This window comes from Thermobia domestica, chromosome 18, assembly GCF_964235325.1.
Source record: "Thermobia domestica chromosome 18, izTheDome1.hap1.1, whole genome shotgun sequence".
Classification (NCBI taxonomy): Eukaryota; Metazoa; Arthropoda; class Insecta; order Zygentoma; family Lepismatidae; genus Thermobia; species Thermobia domestica.
In genome coordinates this window covers 161,831,215-161,851,255 of record NC_137471.1, presented here as the reverse complement: position 1 = coordinate 161,851,255, position 20,041 = coordinate 161,831,215, and the positions used below count along the sequence as shown (strand labels likewise).

Below are 20,041 nucleotides of genomic sequence, written 5' to 3'. Positions count from 1 at the left end.
GCAGAAGGTACTGCATGCAAACTTACACTCATACAAGAATGCAATTGATATGAAAGAAAATGACAATATGGCCTAAAATTCTGCAACAGCAAAATGTGACAAAATAATCTAAAAATTCTTTTGCTGTAACCGTGAAAAATCAAGTTATTATTTGTATCTGCATTGTGGTTCGTTAAAACAGTTTTAACATGTGTGTAAGCTTCCTGATTATAGCAATTATAATCCAACCACATGGAATTCCTCGACAAAACTATAACTAAACGCTAGTGCATAAACCTTGATCTTCTGAGAATGGATGCATCAATAAGACTCTAGAATGCCCACCTTTTTTTTTTATACCTTTGATGTTGAAAAATCTCACCCTAGACTTACGTTACAGCAAGAAATACTTTTTTAACTTAACAGCACACGTCGGAGGGTGAAAACTGGAATGCTTGCCGGTGATTTTAGCTCTTTTCATGTCTATTTAAAAATATTTCGACTTTTATAGGCTCGTGTTCATATTCTAAAGGAAATTAAATAAAAACATAAAAGAAATTAATACTTCAATATTATAAGGAAAGTATTCTAAATAATATAAATGAACAACACTTAATTTAGTTTCATTAATTATATTTTCCCCTTGTTAGTTAACTTTTTTTTTTCGTCCATGGGCTAAATATGTAATACAAAATTTGCTTTTCAAAGTACTACGTTAATTCTTCCACTTGTTCCCCACCAACTGCAGCTGCTTCCTCTTTTTGCTGCTTCTCCTTACTGAAATATAAAAGGAAATGCAAACCGTCAATTTCTTATATTATAAATTCATTACATATTTCATTAAATTAATTTTAAAGTAGTTTTCGCTTTATTAATTCCACAATGTCTGTAATCAAGGTGTCTACTGGAGTTTACTTTTATATTTCGAGTGTTCTACTAGAAATACTGCCTACTACGATATATTGTCCACCCACGCAGCTTGTGCAATATCTTCATCACTATCTCAGCGTTTTACCTTAAATCTTATATAAGTAGTATCTATCAACGCTATCCCGAATCTAATATATTATATACAAACTAAACCTTTTTTCTTTCTCTGGCTGGATATTTTTTCTCTAAATTCTGGTGATTTGTTTGAGAAGTGAGTGATTAAAGACTGTGCTTGTTTCTAATAACTGAGACTTAGAACGTGTAATTGTTTAAAGGAATGAGACATTCAGTACACAGTTTAGGTTTCTTGAGGGTTAATAAACACTGGCATCTTTTGTATCTTCTACGTCTGCTGTTCCATTGCATCGGCGGTAAAGACGTTGAATCCGCTTTTTGAGATACTCGGTTCAATAGAGTTGTTTACTGTACTGCTACAGGTTATAAATGGATATGGAGAGACTGTAGTTTGGTGTAGAGACTGAGATCTTAAGAATCCGAATCCGACTGAGGGGAATAAGCGCGAATGAACAGAATGAGTCAGAGTGAGCAAAATGAACCAGAATGAGCCCCTGTGTGTCCTTTTCAGGGATTTTAATAATTTCTTTGTGGTGGACAACACTGTCGCGTGTTATCTTCGTCACCTATTGTTTCTTCTCCGAGTCTTGTATTCTTGAAATGTTCAGTTTAAGAAACCTAAACGTGACTTCATGAATGTCCAGTCAGCTTACTATATTCTTTGTCTTCAAACAATCACCTATTCTCAAGTGTGTTTCCGTTTCATTCTTACAAATTGATAAAAGAGGTCCTGCTTGTTACTTTTGTTTCTACATTCAATTCTAAATAAGACACCTGTATGACCATCTTGTACTTCAGTACTACACTCCGATTTCATCATCCTTCTGAATCTAGCTGGTACACTCGAGGACAAAACTTGGGTCCTCGACAATATTTTAAACAGATGTACTGCGTATCTAATCAGCCCTCGAGCCATTCAACGAATCAGCTTAAAGAAGCGAAACGCATAACTTTTACTACAAAGCAGAAGTACGTATTACCCTTATATGATATTTGACAATTATTAAAGATTTCTTTAAGTGTGTAATAAAGGGCTGCATTATAGGTGGCATTTGCGTTATAATACAGGGATTTATCAGTCGCTGACGCGATTAAGAAATCTATTAAATATCCAGTCTAGTTTCCTTTTACGAAACCCAAAATCTAGTTTTCATTTACAAACCCATCAATTATAAAATTGCATACTACTTACAGCCTAATCAACCTAGTTTTAGCTTGGTGCAGCCAATCGCCTATGTTTTCTTTCACTTTCTCATCAGTAGTACTAATGTACACTTTCTTACACGCATCTCAAAACAGAAATAATTAATTTTTAAAAATTGTATTTGAGTATACACAGCAATGCAAGACACTGGTAAGGACGAAGTTTTATGAACAAGACTACATCAATATATTCACATTTTTTCGTAAGGACAGAAAGATCTGGAATTATTTATTCATATTGTACAAAGCAGCTTGGACATGGAGTTAATTCCATCCCTTTGTTTTTCTCATCTTAAATGAAAAATACAAGGTAAACACCACGGCCATTGCTGCAGTTTACAAACTGTAAACTATAGCGCGAAAAAAGAAATATAAAATTTATTCATACAATATGTAGTTCTATTGGCTGTGAGAATTAAAATCTAAATTCTTACAAACAACTATGCAAAACAAGTTTAAAAATAAAATAAAAATTAAAAAAAAAACTTTCGAAGGGAAAAGCATGGAGAGCACTATCATTAGTATATAAAGATTTATTATTTGATTTATATGAGAACGCTTCCCACGATTCTATCTTTCAAAGAAAGATCAAATTTGAAATTCTAAAAGCGAGAAAAACTCGCAAGTTTTTTCTTGAATTTTGATAATCGGACCTTTTTTTTTATATATAGATTTTTCTCTCAAATTCGTATTTTCGAGTTAGAAGCAGATGTGTTTACGTCTTCGTTAGTGACAATATTGACGCGCCTCTAAAGGCAAACAAAGCCTCGAATCAAGGTAAGTTACCGGATCATTGTTGTACATGGGAGAAAGCACTTCCCAACCCTAACGTCACCGCAGGCGACAAGCGAATATTTCAGCAGTAAATTGGCCCCGAAAACTTATTTAAACGGCAACAGACAACTTCTAAGAGCCAAAGGTCGTCCTACGTATAAAGTAACAAAAAAGAATAGGAAAAATTTAAACTTCCAACGACACATTTTGTTGAAAGAAACTCGGACTCGTCTTACAGGTTTGTCACTTGTTAAAAATTACGACTAAAATATCAGGCCCGATATTGATAGCTACACAAATTTGCAGATATTTCCACATTTCTGGTAAACAGACAATATATAGGTAAAACTGAAAAATGTCTTCCTTCTGGTGAGTAAAGCGCAATACTATATAAATATTTTAAAACTACATTTAATATTTTTATGGAACCTCTTTTAATACGAGGGTTAAGTCATAAGTCATGACAACTATTTCAATATTTATTTAAAATAAAATCACGCTAAACAGCTGCCTAATTCAATAATTCGAATGTAGCGTCAAGAATCACCGATGTTCCAAAGTTAATTTACTCCCAGCAATTATTTCAGTTTATTTCAGCAACACCTACCTGACATCTTAATGAAGAATTGCCATGTTGGTGTCTTGGTGCAATATACGATGTGGGTGATAGCATAACAAAGTTGCAAAATCTTTCAAAAATTTTAAAATGCATATTATTTATAGCTTACTGCCCTCACCTTTTAAAATCTTAGACATATTCACAAAGTAAACTTGAAAGAATGTATTTATACCTCTTGGGTATCTAAGGCTCAGGCCGGGATAAGGGAAGGGAAGGATGTGGACAGGCAGAGTCCCAGAATCTACCATCCCATCATTCGTCTGCTGGAACTAAAGACAAAGGGAAACCTCATCAGGTAGTCCGATCGGAGCAGTGAGATTTATAGGTATCAGTATAAAGAAAATTTTATATAAAGTACTTACGTAATACAATATTCCCAATTTGTGTCCCAATGAACGCTTTCTTATCCAATTTCTTCGTCGATCTCCCACTTAACGTGAACATCTGGGCCAATTCATCATGTAAGAGGCGTCGGAGCATATTATAGATGAGCGTCTTCTCATCACGACCACCAGTACTGATTAACATTTGAACCTGAAAAAATGCAGATATTTAATGCTTCTATTTTTCACAATAAGCAACTACAAGCTTACATATTACATGTAAGAGACTAAAGTTGTCTTATTAAGAACTATCTTTTTCCTCTAAAACGTGTTTTTCCCACTCACATTAAACAAAAGTGGATATTACAAATTTAAACCTAGAGAGTATAAGCTTGCAGAGAAGGCTGTTCCTATCCACATAAAGGATTTAATACGTGGCGTATTGTGATTTTCTATTTTGTTCATTCCTGCAACAATTTCACTGTTGAATTATTTGCTAATCACGAATCAGTCAACTGATTTTAACAATGGAGAATATGGAAAATAAATAGAACCCTTTACATGGTTATGAGCTTCCTTCTCTGAAATTTTGAACCAAGTTAAAAAAAAAATACAGAGAGGTTTCTGCCATCTATTCGTAGAGCCATCTGGTATATAAGCTCTCTCTTTTTCGGTGCACAAATAAAATCACTACGAGTGAAGGCCATCAGCAGAAACTGAAAATCGGAGATAGTTCCTTGCCCGTTTCAAGCAACAGTAAAGGAACTGGAGCTCGGTAATGTAATAAAAATTTTCAATAGAGAAATTATTTCCGAATAAGCTTCTGCAGGTTTTGCAAGCATGCAACAGAAGAAGCTAGATCATTAACCTGTTTAAGAAAGACTATACAGAGGTTTCAACTATTAGTTATCTTTTCACTTTTCTAGTAAACTAAAAGTATTTACAGAAATAAAATATCGTATTTGCCTAAAAATAAGCATGATCCAATTCTATTCGTAAAAATCTAGTACGCAGCTTACATGACATGAGCAAACTTTCAAACAATCATCAACATCATAATAATATACAATACTTATGTCAACAATATGGTGCTTGTTGCCCATGTTATCACTAGCATCTACAAAAGAAAGATAGAAGTATTCCATAATGTATTAGGCACTAATAAATTTGATTGGATAATTCCCACGTGCCAATCTTTGCCCTTCTGTTTTTCAAGCTATAGTGGAAACTGTCGAACTCAAAAAAATCTTGGGTTTACTAAGCCCCCGTCTCTTCTCAGTGATGCACTTCGGAAATGTCTACGTGGAACTATAAAAAACTTTAAAAAAAATCAGGATGACTATAAAAGTAATTAGAACTCACAACCTAGCGAATAATTACCCAACGCTCCACACCTTTTAAAATTAACTTTCAATCGATTCCGTCGACTGTTTAAGGCTAACATTGCTTCAAAAAGAAATTAAGCGAAATGAAACGAAATACTTAGTTTAGCTCCCTATGGTTGTGCGAGCTTAGGGTGAAGGAGACGACAAAGGATGGATGAAAGAAATGGTGGAATGAGAAAGTAGAAGGAAATGGGAAAGCCCCGATAAATCCCACGAGCACGATGTTGGCAGGGGCTGCGATCGAACACGGATCCTTGAAACTAGAAGTGAGCACTCTACTACTGAGCCACCATGGGTAACTGGTTCGAACAGGCCCACGTAAACAGTACTTTGAGGAATACGGTTTACCACACAGCATTAGATGAGAAGCACATAATGTATGTGCCAAGTAGTTTCAGACTGTATGAGAGAACGAAATATCGGGGAGGTTCCCCATGACTTCTATCAGTGAATAAAAAAACATAGATCAAAGAAAGTAGCATTCACTACATGCTAGAAAGGTATAACCTATAAATATAAAATAAAAAGTAACGCCTGACATATCGATGAACAGGTGAATACCTGTAGAATTAGGATCTCAGAATAAACTCCAACTACAATATAATATACACAGCTACATTCAAGGAAAAATGTTGCTTACCAATTTCAATCTGAGTTTAGAGTTGTCCTTCAACTGTTGTTCAAACTTATGGAAGTCTTCCAATGTTTTCAACAGTAGCACGCCCAAAGAAGCAAAATGGTCGTCATTCTCGTCTTCTTCTGATACAGCCTTACTGCCTAGAATATTATTCACCTTTTTATCCAGATTATTTACACTGTTTGATAAATCTATCATCCATTGTTGTAGAATACTCCACTGTCGATTCGAAAACGATTCATGTCCTGCAACAGGTAATTTCATTTACGTCAGTGTAAAGTTGAATAAATTGTAACGTTCACAAAGCGTATACATTCCGTGAAATTATATGAGCTACCACTACCCTGTTCCTTTTTAGATTTCTAAGGTATATATATACTGTATATATAGAATAATCTTAGTTTACAATAAAAGTTACACCAGCAACAAAAAGCTTGGTGAATGTAATTACGTAGAGAAAAAAGGGAACTAACAATAAAGAGAACGTATACAACTTTTTATAGAGTGGAAGTTATGTGGTTGAGAAGTGAATCGATTGGCTGCGCAGTTGGTAGCACATCGGACGTATTCTCGAAGGTCCCAGGTTTGATCCCCGGTTCATCACGTAACTTACACTCCTTAAAAAAATAATTTACACCTACAGGGATTTGGCATATCAAAATCGGAAGGTTAACCGTTATTACGAGAAAAAAACATTATGGCTCTTATTCACCCACATTTTTACCACGCCTATTTTAATGGAGCTGACAGGAAAATGGCTTAACCATCCGAGTGACAACAGCTAATAAAGATACTGTAGCCAGGCAAACACAATAGGGCCCTTCAGAAATATGTCTGCCAAACCTGCCCGTTAGAGATTACCAATTAAGGGTCGAATTCGACCAACTGAAGTCCAGCAGAATTCCCCAACACAATGTAAAAGTTCAATTTTTACACTATACGAAAAACAAACAAACGTTCTTTGGTTGACCCAGCATAATATGTAATGTGTTCTGTTGAGATTTAGCCAATGTATGTGCTTTAAATCTCCAAGTTACAGAGAGAAACACTAAACCTGAGTGACAGAGTGACGGCCATATTAGATTTAGTTGACATCTTGGTTTTGCCACACCTGGGAACTTGAAGACATATCAAGAAGTCATTCGGCCCAACTAAAGATTACAAATCAAAGATCAGCTCCGACAATTTTTTCCCCACGTCCCCTCTGGTTCCAATATATAAATAATTGAGATAGTAATAATGAATTGAATACAATTTCTCTAGTCCTTTACGCATACAATCCTTAGGGAAAGGGGAAGGTCAAGGATCTTGAAATGCAGCAGCCATGGCCTTATAAAAGGTACTATCTTGGCATTCGCCTGGTGGCACTGAGAAACTAGGAAAACTTCAGTCAAGACGGCTGCCCGGAGCAAGCTTGGTGCCCACGCTCAACCTACCGAACGATGCTTGGGAACCAGACACACTATCCCTACATCATCAGCTGAGTAGTAGTAATAATGAAAGAGATCAGGCTATATAACTTTAAATACGAATGAAACGAACTTTTAATAAGAATGAAAGTAACAAATCGATTAATGGCAGATAATGTATTCTACTGTTCCGTTTTCCTTAAAAAAAAAAAAAAAAAAAAAAAAAGCTGTCCACACTAGTATTGAAGAAAATGCTACATTTCAATAGTACCAATTCTCGCATAACGTTGCGGAAGTTGTTTCGATTATTAACTTTCAGATATCAACAAAAAAATGGTACTTCAGTACCCGAAGTATTTAAGCAAAGACTCCTGTACTCAGAGAATGAAATTAAATATTGAGTTTAACGTCCCAAAACTTTTCTCCGAGGCTAAGGGAGACGGTGATGATAAGAATGAAATGGTGAAATGAAGAAAGTGGGAGGAAATGGGAGAACCAAGAGAAAACCCTTACACATGGTGTTTGTTCACCACAAAGCCCACTTAACGCAAGCTGGAATAGAACCAGGCCCCACGCACAAGAGGTGAACATTATCGCTGAGCCACCGCGGCCCCGTACTCAGAGAAGAATATGGCAATATTATATCCCATAAGCCTGTAAGGGTCTGATGAGACAGTCCACAAAATTAACTTTAAAAAAGATGGGTTTATGCGGAGGCGGCTCCGCGTCCTGGATAGGTGCTAGTATAGAGGGTTATAAGGTATTTGTCTCAGACTTCCTTTAATTCTTTTCAAATGAAAGTAAAGCTTTTTTTTTAAAAAAAAATATAAAATATTAATAAATTGTAAAACCACAAGCGCATATTAGAATGCCATTCTCTGTCAAACGATAGGATGCTTGCCGAACTACTTGAACGCGTCAGATTATGTCACTGTCAAACAGTATGTTCATATCAAGAATGCCATCCAATTGATGGCGAAAAGACAGGGTCACCCTATGCGACAAAATAGATGAAAACTTGTAACTAATACACAGGGTTTGCCCAAGTGGGCGCAGCCCGAAAAAACCCGGTGGGTTTTTTCGGGTTGGGCCCACCTGAAAAAACCCACTTTAAAACCCACCTGAGTTTTTGACCTATTTGTTAGTATATTGTTGGTACAACTAAGGTGATCACATTGTAAGTGATTTTCATCAGATTTTAGACTTTCCTTGGGCGAATTAGAGGCTTTCATGTTAAGGTATACAATAACATTCAACATAAGACCTTTATAAAGTTCTGAATGCACTAAAGGTTTTTTTTTAAACTTACCTTAGCTTGAGATAGTTATACAACAAATTAATGTATGGGTTATGCTTATAGCCTATTTGAAGTAAAATAAGCGATTTTGTACTTTCGAAAATATTTTCCGTGAATAGTATGCTCGTCGACTTGGCAACCCCGAGGGATATTATCACTGATACGTTTGACGGGTTTAAGGTCATAGGTGCCGGTACTATTAGTACACATGTAAATACATTAGTAAAACTACTAGTATTATTTCTTACTTTTGATGTAAAACACAAGTTTCTTCAACTAAAATTTGGTTCTCCAACAATAACAGTTTAGTTCAGTCATTTGTTGCTACTCTTCAAATAAGCATTCTGTAGAATCAACACCAGCAATAGCGTAAAAATTCTTGTCAAATTTAAGAAGCTTAATGCTCGGGGTTTCGAAGACTATATACCGCTTACTATTTCAAGTGCTGAGTTCAACGCCGTGAAAGAAGTGCTCAGGAAATTAAACGCAGAAGGATCGGAAATGAATACTTCAACAATAAAACTGTTTATTTTACGCTTAAGCCTGCCATACGTCCCGTAAAAAACGGGGCAGTCCCGTTTTTGGGCCCGAGTGTCCCGCGTCCCCGTAAATTTAGTCGTGACAGGGAAATGTTTCGTATTTTAACTCCGTTCCATTTCTGCTATCAATATCAGCTTATTCGAAAAGTTAAAAAAAAAAAAATCTGACTGGCTGGAAATCCTGTAATTAGTGAATGAACAGTGGACTGTTGCAGGTAACAGTTTCGAGGAAGTTATTACACCACCCTGATAGCGGGCGAAATCCGACTTGATAGCGAGCGAAATTTGCAATGTTACTTTTTCCATTGCATTTTATGGAAACTCGGATAATTTCCGGAACATTAAAAGAAAAAAGATGGCTTTGAGTGTTTCTACATTTACAAACACAGGGAAGATGACTAACCTTTTCTCCGGCAACACATTAGATAAGTTAACAAGAATTATAATCTTTTTCAGAGGCTAGGGTACAGAATTCTGCTTTGGTCCAGGTCTTAGAAAAATGTAAATCTGGTCCTGACAATTACACACGACACAAGGAGAAAAATCAGCTTTTCATCAGATTAAACTGACGAACGTAATTTTGGCAAATACAGCCATGTAAATAAATATTGCTAAACGCGCGAAGAATATTGAAGGCAGATTGTACCACTGATTTAAATAATTTGCATATTGTTTTCCTATAAAGCATTTTTATAGCACATCTTAAGTTTTTAGGCATCTTCAGTCCGCACAATTAATTGCAGGGTACGAAGAGAGAAAAGCAGCTGGTGCTTAGTGAACTTTCGCTTATTATATTCTTGGAAAAAAAAAAATTAAATTGAATCTTTTAGTTTTAGTCTCACGGTTATGCCTGCTATGCTCAAGGTGACGGTGATGATGAGAAATGAATGAAATGACGGAATGAAGAAAGTGGGAGGAAACGTGAGATTCCCAAAAAACCCACGCACAAGGTGTTTGTCCACCACAAAGCTCACTTGGCGCGAGCTGGGATCGAACTAGGGACCCCATGCACCAGAGGTGAACGCTCTACCACTGAGCCACGGCGGCCTATTATACTTTTGTTCATAACCAGACTACAGTTCATTGCACTGTGTTGGAAAGTTGAGGGGGGATCTGAGGTGTCCGTATTCTCATGGAGAAAATATGGGAAGTTCATTTACGCTGGAAAATGTTAATTTCATATAAAACATTTTGAAACATTTATTTATTTCATATAACATGAATTGTATCTTTGTTTTAAATTAATAGACCCCTTTTGGTATTCATATTTGGCAAACGTCAGTCAGGCTTCTGGATGACTTGATGTATATTTGTTCGTTTGTCTGCCGAGCTCCTTCATGACTAAGCGGTTAGTGTACGCGTCTTCGGCGTGGGAGACCCAGGTTTGGTTCCCGGAGGGAGCTCATGTGGTTCGGATTCCATGTTAATCAGTAGGTCCCGTCTCATATAGCCTCGCTGCTGAAAGGGACGTTAAACACAAAAGCAACTCAACTCGTTTGACTGCCTCTACCACACACACTACAGGGTACAACTTCCGGCCTTTTAAGTTAAAATTTTCAGAGTACAAGCACGAGACACACTAAATTTCCTGCATAGATTTTGGCGGTATACCAACGTAAAATATCAAAATGGCGGCCATTTTTTCAAAACAGCGAGTATCCACGGTACAAAGCGCAATTTTCAGTCTTTTAAGTTGAAATTTCGACAGTAAAAGCATGAGTTACGCTAAATTTGCTGTACAGATTTTCTCGGGAATCTAATGTAAAATTTCAAAATGACGGCAATTTTTTCAAAAGAGCAGTGAGTAGAAAATTGTTGCAAGTTGTGACAATGACAATCTTCAAATATAAATCACATTTTAACACTTTTAGCCCAAAGACATTGAAACATTTCGAAAAAATCTGAAAAACCCCAATTATACCCGAAAAACCCATATGGGCCCAGGTGGGTTGGGCTTTTTCAAAAAAGCCCGGGCCGGGTTTTTTCAAACCCTGCTAATACATACCATATTATTTATTTCTTTAAATGTGCTGTGTAAACAGATTTGTTAAGAGTTATTGTAGCTTAAAAAAAACTCACTATGATTATTTACCCTGTATTTTGGAAAATACAAATAGTTCACCTTTTGCTGGACCTCCTTCAATATCTGTTCGATTTAACAAACGCGGTGTCGTTCTTAAATATTAGCACGTACCGCTCGGAAACTTCCACAATCCAACGATGCTGTAACATTCCGCTAAGTAATTCCATCATCACTTATGAAACAAATACATCTTCACGTATTATCAAGCATACAAACGACAAATTCTCCATTTCGCACGGTAATTTTCTCAAAACTTTGACTAAAATTAACACATGCCCCCTTTCCCGGTTTCCTATGGTGACTCGATCGGGTAATTTGGAAGCGGATCCATGGTTCCCAAACAAATTACGAGCTTCAGTTAGCTTAGTTCGGGGAAGGTTTTAGAACACTGGTCCTCTCACGTGAGTGAGATTCGCTGCTTTCTGTACAACAAATCAATACTTAATCCACACGCACTATTGCCGAGCGAATGAAAGCGCGTTTGAAGCCCCCAGGGCACGTTGCTTCTACGTTTATTACAACTCAATGGAGAGGAAGAGTGTTCTAGAACCTTGCTCCTCACCCCAGAGCAAGCAGGATGGGGAAGGGTGGCTTCGGCACTTTTGTGGCAATATATGTCGGTGTTCCGGGCAGGCGGTTAATACACTTATGTCGTTTGGGTGATAAGAAGTGTCATATTATAGTTTTTGCAGCGTCATGGTGTGTTAAAACGTAAAATCAACTATGTGACGTGTGGAAAAGAAGTAAAAATTCAAAACAAACGAATTCCTCCTCGCAGCGGGCCATTTGTACCCGGGAAACCAGTGAAGCCACTTTGAAAGTAAGAGTTATTACAATTACTTAAGTGTGTTTGAAGGTGAAAATTATTTCGGATGTCTTATGTATTTTTCCACTATCCTTGTTTATGCGTATGCCCCCGTCGCTGACGCGCCTGCTCCCTACGGACGCACCCCTCGCTCCGCTCGGGCCCCCTGCTGCGTTCCTGCCCTGACTCGGTTAGATAGCATTCGTGCTTTTAGTGGCCACCTAGCACAAATTAGTTCGTGGTTTATGCATTAGCTCCTCATTTAGTGCATGCTCTGCAAGAAGAAATCGGAAAACGCAATAAATGTGTGAAAATTTGGTAGAGCCGTCTGCTCGAGTAATGCCGCAGCTTTTTGCCCAGTGAAACTGGAGGGGCGTTCCTAGACTTCTCCATTATTTTGTATTAACTTTAGTTACTCCCCTCCATTTTGACAAGACATCTGCAAAATTTGTAGGAGAAATGAGGTAAGGAATGGTAATTTCGAGTTCTTACTACTACTACTACTACCACCACCACGGTAATGAATTTCAAGAACACAAGGAGCGTTGCGGGGCTACTAACCCACCTTCGTTCGCTCGGCAATACTGTGTGAATTGAGTAGACTATTGCACTTTTTCGTAGGTTTGATAGAGCAGGGATACATCTAAAAGGTAATAGTACACTGTGAATTAAGTATTTCGATTTTTTGATAGTGGAGGGGAATAATTAAAGTTAAGCCATTATTTGCAATTACCATCGGTATCTTTCCCCCGTTCTCGATTTTAATGAAGTGGAAATCAGGATCAAAAAGCTACAATTACATAAGTATTCAATTAACTATCAATGTACACAAGGGCAAGGTTCTAGATTACTGGTCCCCCTTCCCATTGAGCAGTAATAAAGACAGAAAACAACGTGCCCTGCGGGGCTCTAACCCGCCTTCACTCGCTAACGCTCGCTCGGCAATACTGTATAAGCTAAATGTATAAACTTTAAAACCTACCCAACTACTAATCTACATGGGGGACCAGTAATCTAGAACCTTCCCGTACACAAGGGTATAATGCAAGTAAACTTCACAGCAAATCTTCACTTGCAGTAGCACAGTATTTAAACATGAGTTCGAGTACATATTAAATACACAAGTCACATTGTAGCCAATGTTACAAAATAGGACATTGGTTTTATTAACCAATATATAGTAACATCGAATAATGATAGAGATGGACCAGTGATAAGTTATTTTGAATTTTTTTATTTGTCCTGATTGTCCACTTCATAGTAACAACTGAAAATAGACAGTAGGAATTACGGCTCATATCAGATAATTAAGATATGTGTGTGTGTTTTTACGTATATAAAGACATATTGTGCTGTAGAAACTGATTAATTTTGAATGCCATTTACAAACCAGTAATCTAGAACCTTCCCGTACACAAGGGTATAATGCAAGTAAACATTTACTGCATACGAACATACACTCAAGTATATTTTTCTCAACTTAGTCAAACAATACACGTTTAAAATATAAATTATCTCTACATCTGGATACTTACGTAATTATCTTAATTATCCACTTCTACCTATATACGAACCTTGCTTCTACCTTAGCACCTGTACAAATGGCGACCTGGCGCGAAATTTCTAAAATTGGACTTTTGTGCCACCTGTTGGTAGAAACTAGAACTGATACACTTGCTACAAATCTCCAGCAAGCCTCCGAGGTAAGTAAAATCTAGCAAGTGAAAATCAAATTACGACATTTGCGGGTAACTCTTTCAAAAAGCCTGCAGCAGGTGTACAGTACACGGAAAGTCTAGCAAGTTAAAATCAAATATAATGAAAGACTTGCTGCAAACCAACATGCTATTAGGGTTCTAACGTCGAGCTCTTTTGTAGTAAAAGTTAACTTCAGTATCACCCAAAAAACTTCAAGCATCTAGTTAATGTAATTCAATAGGAAAATAACTTGCCTATTGCTACAGCTTTTTTTGTGGCATGGAAAATGCAATGTGCAGCAACACAAGACCAGAAAATTGTACTGTGTAACTTTGCCGATAAAGAAAAGAATGATGTTCGTTAAAAAAAAAAAAAAAAAAAAAAGGTTCACAGGTTTCAAAGGTTTTTGAAATCATATTTTTAATATTGTGCCAGCATCTTTGTAATATTATCATGCATAACTGTAAATAGCATAACTGTAACAGCTTTTATATTACGAGAATGAGTTCAACTGTATGTTATAGGCCCTCTAAAGTGATATTTTTCAAAATTATGTATCACTAGATATTGTAAATTGTATCTGTTTTAGTTGGCGGGAAATTTTTCGTCTAATCGGGAAATTTCATGCCTTCGGACGGGAATTTCGCTGTTACAAAACTGGCATCACTGTTTCAGCAGCATGGTAGTTGTAAAATATGGCGAACATGTGTAATGGATGCTCAAAAATAATGAAGAAAACCTTTTAAATTTTTGTAAAGCCAACGGAGTACTAAAGTTAAGTGAAATGTAATAATTTTTAATACTTTAAGCACTGTTTTTTGTATGTTGTAAAGTCCAAGGGCACCTACAGACTGGAGAGGCAACTCTAAACTTAAGCCCCAGTTTGTGCTAGGTGGCCACTGAAAAGCGCGAGTGCTATCTAACTGAGTCAGGGCAGAAGTGCAGCACGAAAGCCCGAGTGATAAGGGTGCGCCCGTAGGGAGCAGGCACGTCAGCGACGGGGGTTACGCGCATAAACGATGATAGTGAAATAGCACACTAACAGGTATTTATTCCGAAGTTGGTCATCGCCTACATTTTGGGTAAAAGTGTAATAATTGGTTTCTTTCTTTACCAAAGTTTTACATTTAATTCACATAATAATGCCAAGTGAGCGTTAGCGAGTGGAGACGGGTTAGTGCCTCGCAGGGCACGTTGTTTTTTGTTTTTATTACTGCTAAATGGGAAGATAAGCCTGTGTTCTTGAAGGTTGCTGCCTTCTTGGCTATGTCACTAACCGTTACAGTAGACAATATTACTTTCTCCACGTTTCTTTATATTAGTATGTATCAGGATTGGCAAAAACCATGGTTTTTATTGAAAAAAAACAAAAAAAACGTTTTTTTAAGGTTTAAACCAGGTTTGTTTGGTTTAAATAATTTGTTCTATATATTCATATAATATATAGACAGAAATAAGTTTGTTTCATCTTAATGTTATTATGCAACAACAGGGTTATGCTGGAAGGGGTCACATAAGCTTAATGCGGAATGAAAACCGCTTGTCGAGTTACATCCGAGAGAAATTGTCCTCCATTTGAACTCGGAACCAGGAATAATTGACCACAAATGCGATACGTCTGCCGACTCACTCACGAAGGAATCCTCATAAAAATACATTGAACTGATCTTTACATGCTTCTTAATATAATTGTCAAGAGTAATTTCAGAAGAGCAAAAAGATAAACAGCTGCACAAGTGAAACTATTATACAGAATTACATATGGACAATTTCAAAGTACTACGGAGTACAGAAGAACTAATTTAGTTCAAGTTAGTTAACAATGACTTTTATTGGTCCAAATTAAAGAAATACAACGTTTTAATTTGCATATCAATAAGAAAAACGAATTATTTGAGTCCACTTTGGTTCAGCTTCATTTATAGATAAATAGATACCAAAAATACTTCTCATTTCACTAAATGCCTCTCGTGGGGTCTGTATGATCCCCCCCCCCACACACACTAAGTACGGCATTTCGAAGTATTTTTTCAATAGTAAACATTGAAACGAAACAATATTTAGTATTTTTCTTTGATTACAATTACATAACAATAATAACAACTACAAAAAATCACAAAAATGTATAAGCTTAAAAAAAAGTTGCTTTTGTAGTATAATCTTTTTGAGTAATGAATGGGGAATTTAGGTTTGAATATAATACGAATAATATACGGGAGTGAAACGTGATAACCCACAAATGTGTGTTCATCAAGATTTTACAAACACTTACACTTTTACGAACTTTTTTCGTTTTTTGGTTTAAACCAGTTGGTTTTTTTGAAAAAACCAGCTGGTTTAAACCAGCCAACCTTGGTGTATATATATATATATAGGATGTAAGAAAATTTAAAGCATCAAACCTACAGAGGTGATTTGTCACATCAGAGCAAAGAAGAAGTTCATATGGACCTGTGGTCAAAAGTCCATACTTTCGAAGCTACAGACTGTCGAAGACATAAGAAAATAAACTTTAAAAATCTATAGCTTCAGTGTGGGACCAAGCGCAGTCAAGGAAGACATCACTTAAGAACTAGTATGTGCCCTATTCAAATACCCATGTTTCAGAATTCTGCGGTGTTTGCGTATCAATGGACAGTTTATGAGCACTTCAACTTTTCTGAGTATTCCTCAACTGGCTCTATAAAAATTAATGTGTAAGTGCCGCAAGATTCTGAAATATGGATGTTTGGATAGGGCACGTAGTAGCTCTTAAGTAATATGTTGACTCGACTGGGATCGGTCTCACAGTAGTGGAACTCTGGACCTCTAAATTTCCTTTTCCCACGTTTTCGGCAGCCTGTAACTATAGACGTTTGACCACGTGTCCATATGAACTTTTTTTTTGTTTTCGTGTGCAGAGTAAGAATTAAATGATAACTTAGCTGCTGGTAGTCGAATTTCGGTTAAAACTACGCTAGAAGTCGTGTAGCCGAATAGTAACCGAGCAGTACTCAGTGAAACTACACTTTGCCTTTTCCTGGATTACTATAGTACGGAAGGTATAACGTTGTTGCTTTCCCGTGAAAAGTTGTAGTGACGTTTATGGGGAGTTGCCAGCTTGGTTACTCGTTGCTCACTGAGCAGTGAATGGTTGCTGGTGATTTGCTATCCTCTTACCACACCCCCAGTGACGAGCAGGTCGAAGTGCGGGAAGCCAACGACGCTATACCTTCTGACCTTTAGTTACCAAGAAAATTGTCAAAAGGTGTTAACCAACTTACTTGGTTACATTAAGCAAAAGGAATAACAGCTGTACAGTTTTGCGGTAAAAATAGCCGTCTCGTCTTTGTAATTGCTCATTGCACTTAATTATTGCCGGTACTTGGGCTGTTATAGACAATTAGTTATTTGAACCCCTCTTCCTTGGTTGCAGGACTCAGTCATTCAGGATAAATTAACACGTCTCAATTGATCTTTCTTTTCGAGTATCGAAATTCTTATATAATATTAAATTAGCTGCAGTATGGGATATTTCGCAGTAAATTTTTCTGGTCACAGTATGAAACATCCTCAGATATGCTAGTTGTCATTGTCGTGTATGCCATGCACTAACCAATTAAAGTAGTGTCTACTAATTACGGCTCTCGATTAACTTAATCGTGTGGTTGACGTAATCATAAATATATTCATCTGTATTAAAAATCAGTTGCTATATAGATGTATATGTAGTATATAAGCGAATTTTAAAGGGAAATGTAGTCAGTAACTCCCACAGGATTTTTTTACAGGGGGGAGTCTGCAAAAGGACCGACATACAAGCAAAGTCACGGATACAAATACCTAGAACCACATAATATTTAATGTAAAAAAACAATTATTACAACTCACTGCTAACTTCACTAACTGTTGTGTGTGAATAAAAAAATTTAGTATATTTTAATAATAATTAGGAAAATCCATTGTTAGAGCAAGTGCTCCCTGCAACGGGCGGCTATGGTTACGGGAATACAGTTTTAGTGTTATTGATACTTCGTAAGTGAAATCCTCATTTAGTTGGGTGAGGAATCTAGAATACGATAGTGTTATGATAAAGAAAAGAGTAAGTTTTTATATTTTAGGTGTTTTGTATTTGTAACCTGTTCTTCTTTCCGAAAGTATATTCTCCTTTAGAACAAGTTAACTCTGTGCAAAAGTACAACTCTTATGTAAATCAGGCGCAAATATATATGTATTGAAAATTGAAAATAAAGATTACCATGAAAGAAAGCAATGATAGAACGACAGTGCGAAAAATACGAACCAACCAGTGCTAGATAGCCACTGAAAAGCACGAATATTATTAACAGAGTGAGCACAAGGGCGTAGCAGGATGAGCTTGGTGTGCGTCCGTATGGAGCGGGCATGTCAGCGACGGTGGATATGCAAGTAACCGAGGGTAGTCTAAAAATGTTATATCCCATACAACTATGCCTTACATCTAATATAGCTTTACTTCACTCCTGTGGTTCTGCATCATCATTTTACATAATGCCTTGAGTTCATCATAGCTTCCTTACGGAGTACTATGCACAACGTATTACGTATTTCTACCTATGATAAATATTATAATAGATATAAGGTTCCGATATATAGTTACATGTAGATTGCTATTGCAGAATGAATCAACATATAAATAACATAAATAATGGTTTGCACCTTCCATTTCAACTCAGCCAAAAAAAGTACCATCACCATCTCAGATATTTTTGGAACTTTTTTTTATAGCAACTAGACATGTTTTTTAAATGACCCGTATATTTCTTGTCGGAAAAGATTTTCCCGCCAAGTAATGGGCCATCAAAACGGGAAGTACAATTTACGAAATTTAGAGGACGTGGAAAATGGTAAACTTCGTAGCCTCACCATTCAGCTATGGAGACAGATAGTTATAATTCTTGTTGTGGTATGTACACTCATGAAAAAAATTATTGTCGCATGTCTATAAATATGTTGTAGGAATATAATTTGTTTAACGAATTCGTCCGGTATTTTTTATAATGTAGTATGTGTATAATCGGGAAAGACGATGTATGTGGCAAATTTCATGTCAAAAGAGCAGTAAATAAGAACAATAACACGAAAATAAAACTTTGTCAATTTAGCAACATTTGGTTTTACTCATTCTAATTTTCGTGTTTGTAATTCTTTTCTTCTGAAATTTACAACAAGTATACATTTCCCGATTATACATTTAGTATCAGTATCAATAGTACCCTGCAAAATCATTATCAAATTATATTCTTACAAGAAGACAGTTATAGATATGCGACAATCATTTTGGACATGAGTGTACATAGGGATATAAACAAAATATGTTTTATTATAGTTTGGTTTGCGCATGCGTATCTTTTGGTACATAAATTGAGGACCTTGCCGGACAAAGGGCACATAGAGTAAAAGTGTACTTTCGGGAATGAGCTCTCAAAGTTAAGAGTTGTAATGTATATTTAGTTATAATTAAAGAAACACCTGTGATGAATATTTTTTGGTGGGACATTTCATTCTTTATATGTTAGTGATATTACTATGGTGATTACTGAAAAGTACTTTTAGTAAAAAATAAAAGTTGTAAGACATGTTATGTGCCCTTTTTCCAGCAACCAGTTATCATGTTTGGAAACAAAACACAAGTTTTAAAAGAACAAACTTTATTACAAAATTACATACCTAAATCATAGAAAGGATGTTTTGTTAGGTCTAGTTAGGCCTCAGCGTTCTCTTCAAGCAAACTTTCCAGCCAGTTTTGGTCCTCAGCGGTCAAGTACTTCATCAGACTTCTAACATCAACCATTTTAGCTTGTGACACTTGAGGAAATAGCACTGTTGTTGGTTGAACTTGTGCTAATGTTGCTTTATTAACATTTTTCATGAACTTGAAAGGCGAGTAGGTAGGGATGAAATTGGGAGAACACAATACAGTTCCATCACATTTGTATTTGATCATTACATATTTCATGATAGTGAACTTCAGATGTTTTGAAGTCTTTTGAATGTTTAAAAAAAAGGTTCAAGGCTCTCGTCCCAACTTTTGATCAGATTTCGATCCATTATTACAGTAAAGGGGCTGGGTTTCTGCCGAGCTTGAACCATAGCTTGAAGCCATGGTTTTGCAGTTCCAATGACCTCTTTCTTTTTTATATGAGACCGAACGAGCCCAAAGTTCCGATCACACTGTGTGAAAGAATGTCCCCTAACTGGAAACAACTGAATTAGTTCAACATTAAACACTTTGCTGAACCAAGAGCAAAACTTAATCATTGTAGC

At 36.5% G+C, this 20,041-nt stretch overlaps 1 protein-coding gene across 1 annotated transcript; it reads right to left on the bottom strand.

Moving 5' to 3' along the window:
* Positions 1-601: 601 nt before the first annotated feature.
* LOC145676207 (uncharacterized) lies at positions 602-13,667 on the bottom strand. The gene is made up of 4 exons (XM_081747129.1): positions 13,594-13,667; positions 5,929-6,170; positions 3,943-4,114; positions 602-756 (listed from the first exon to the last, which is right to left on the bottom strand). The coding sequence occupies exons 2-4, from the start codon at positions 6,121-6,123 to the stop codon at positions 695-697; spliced, it is 429 nt and encodes a 142-aa protein (XP_081603255.1). The 5' UTR covers positions 6,124-6,170; positions 13,594-13,667; the 3' UTR covers positions 602-694.
* Positions 13,668-20,041: the final 6,374 nt, after the last annotated feature.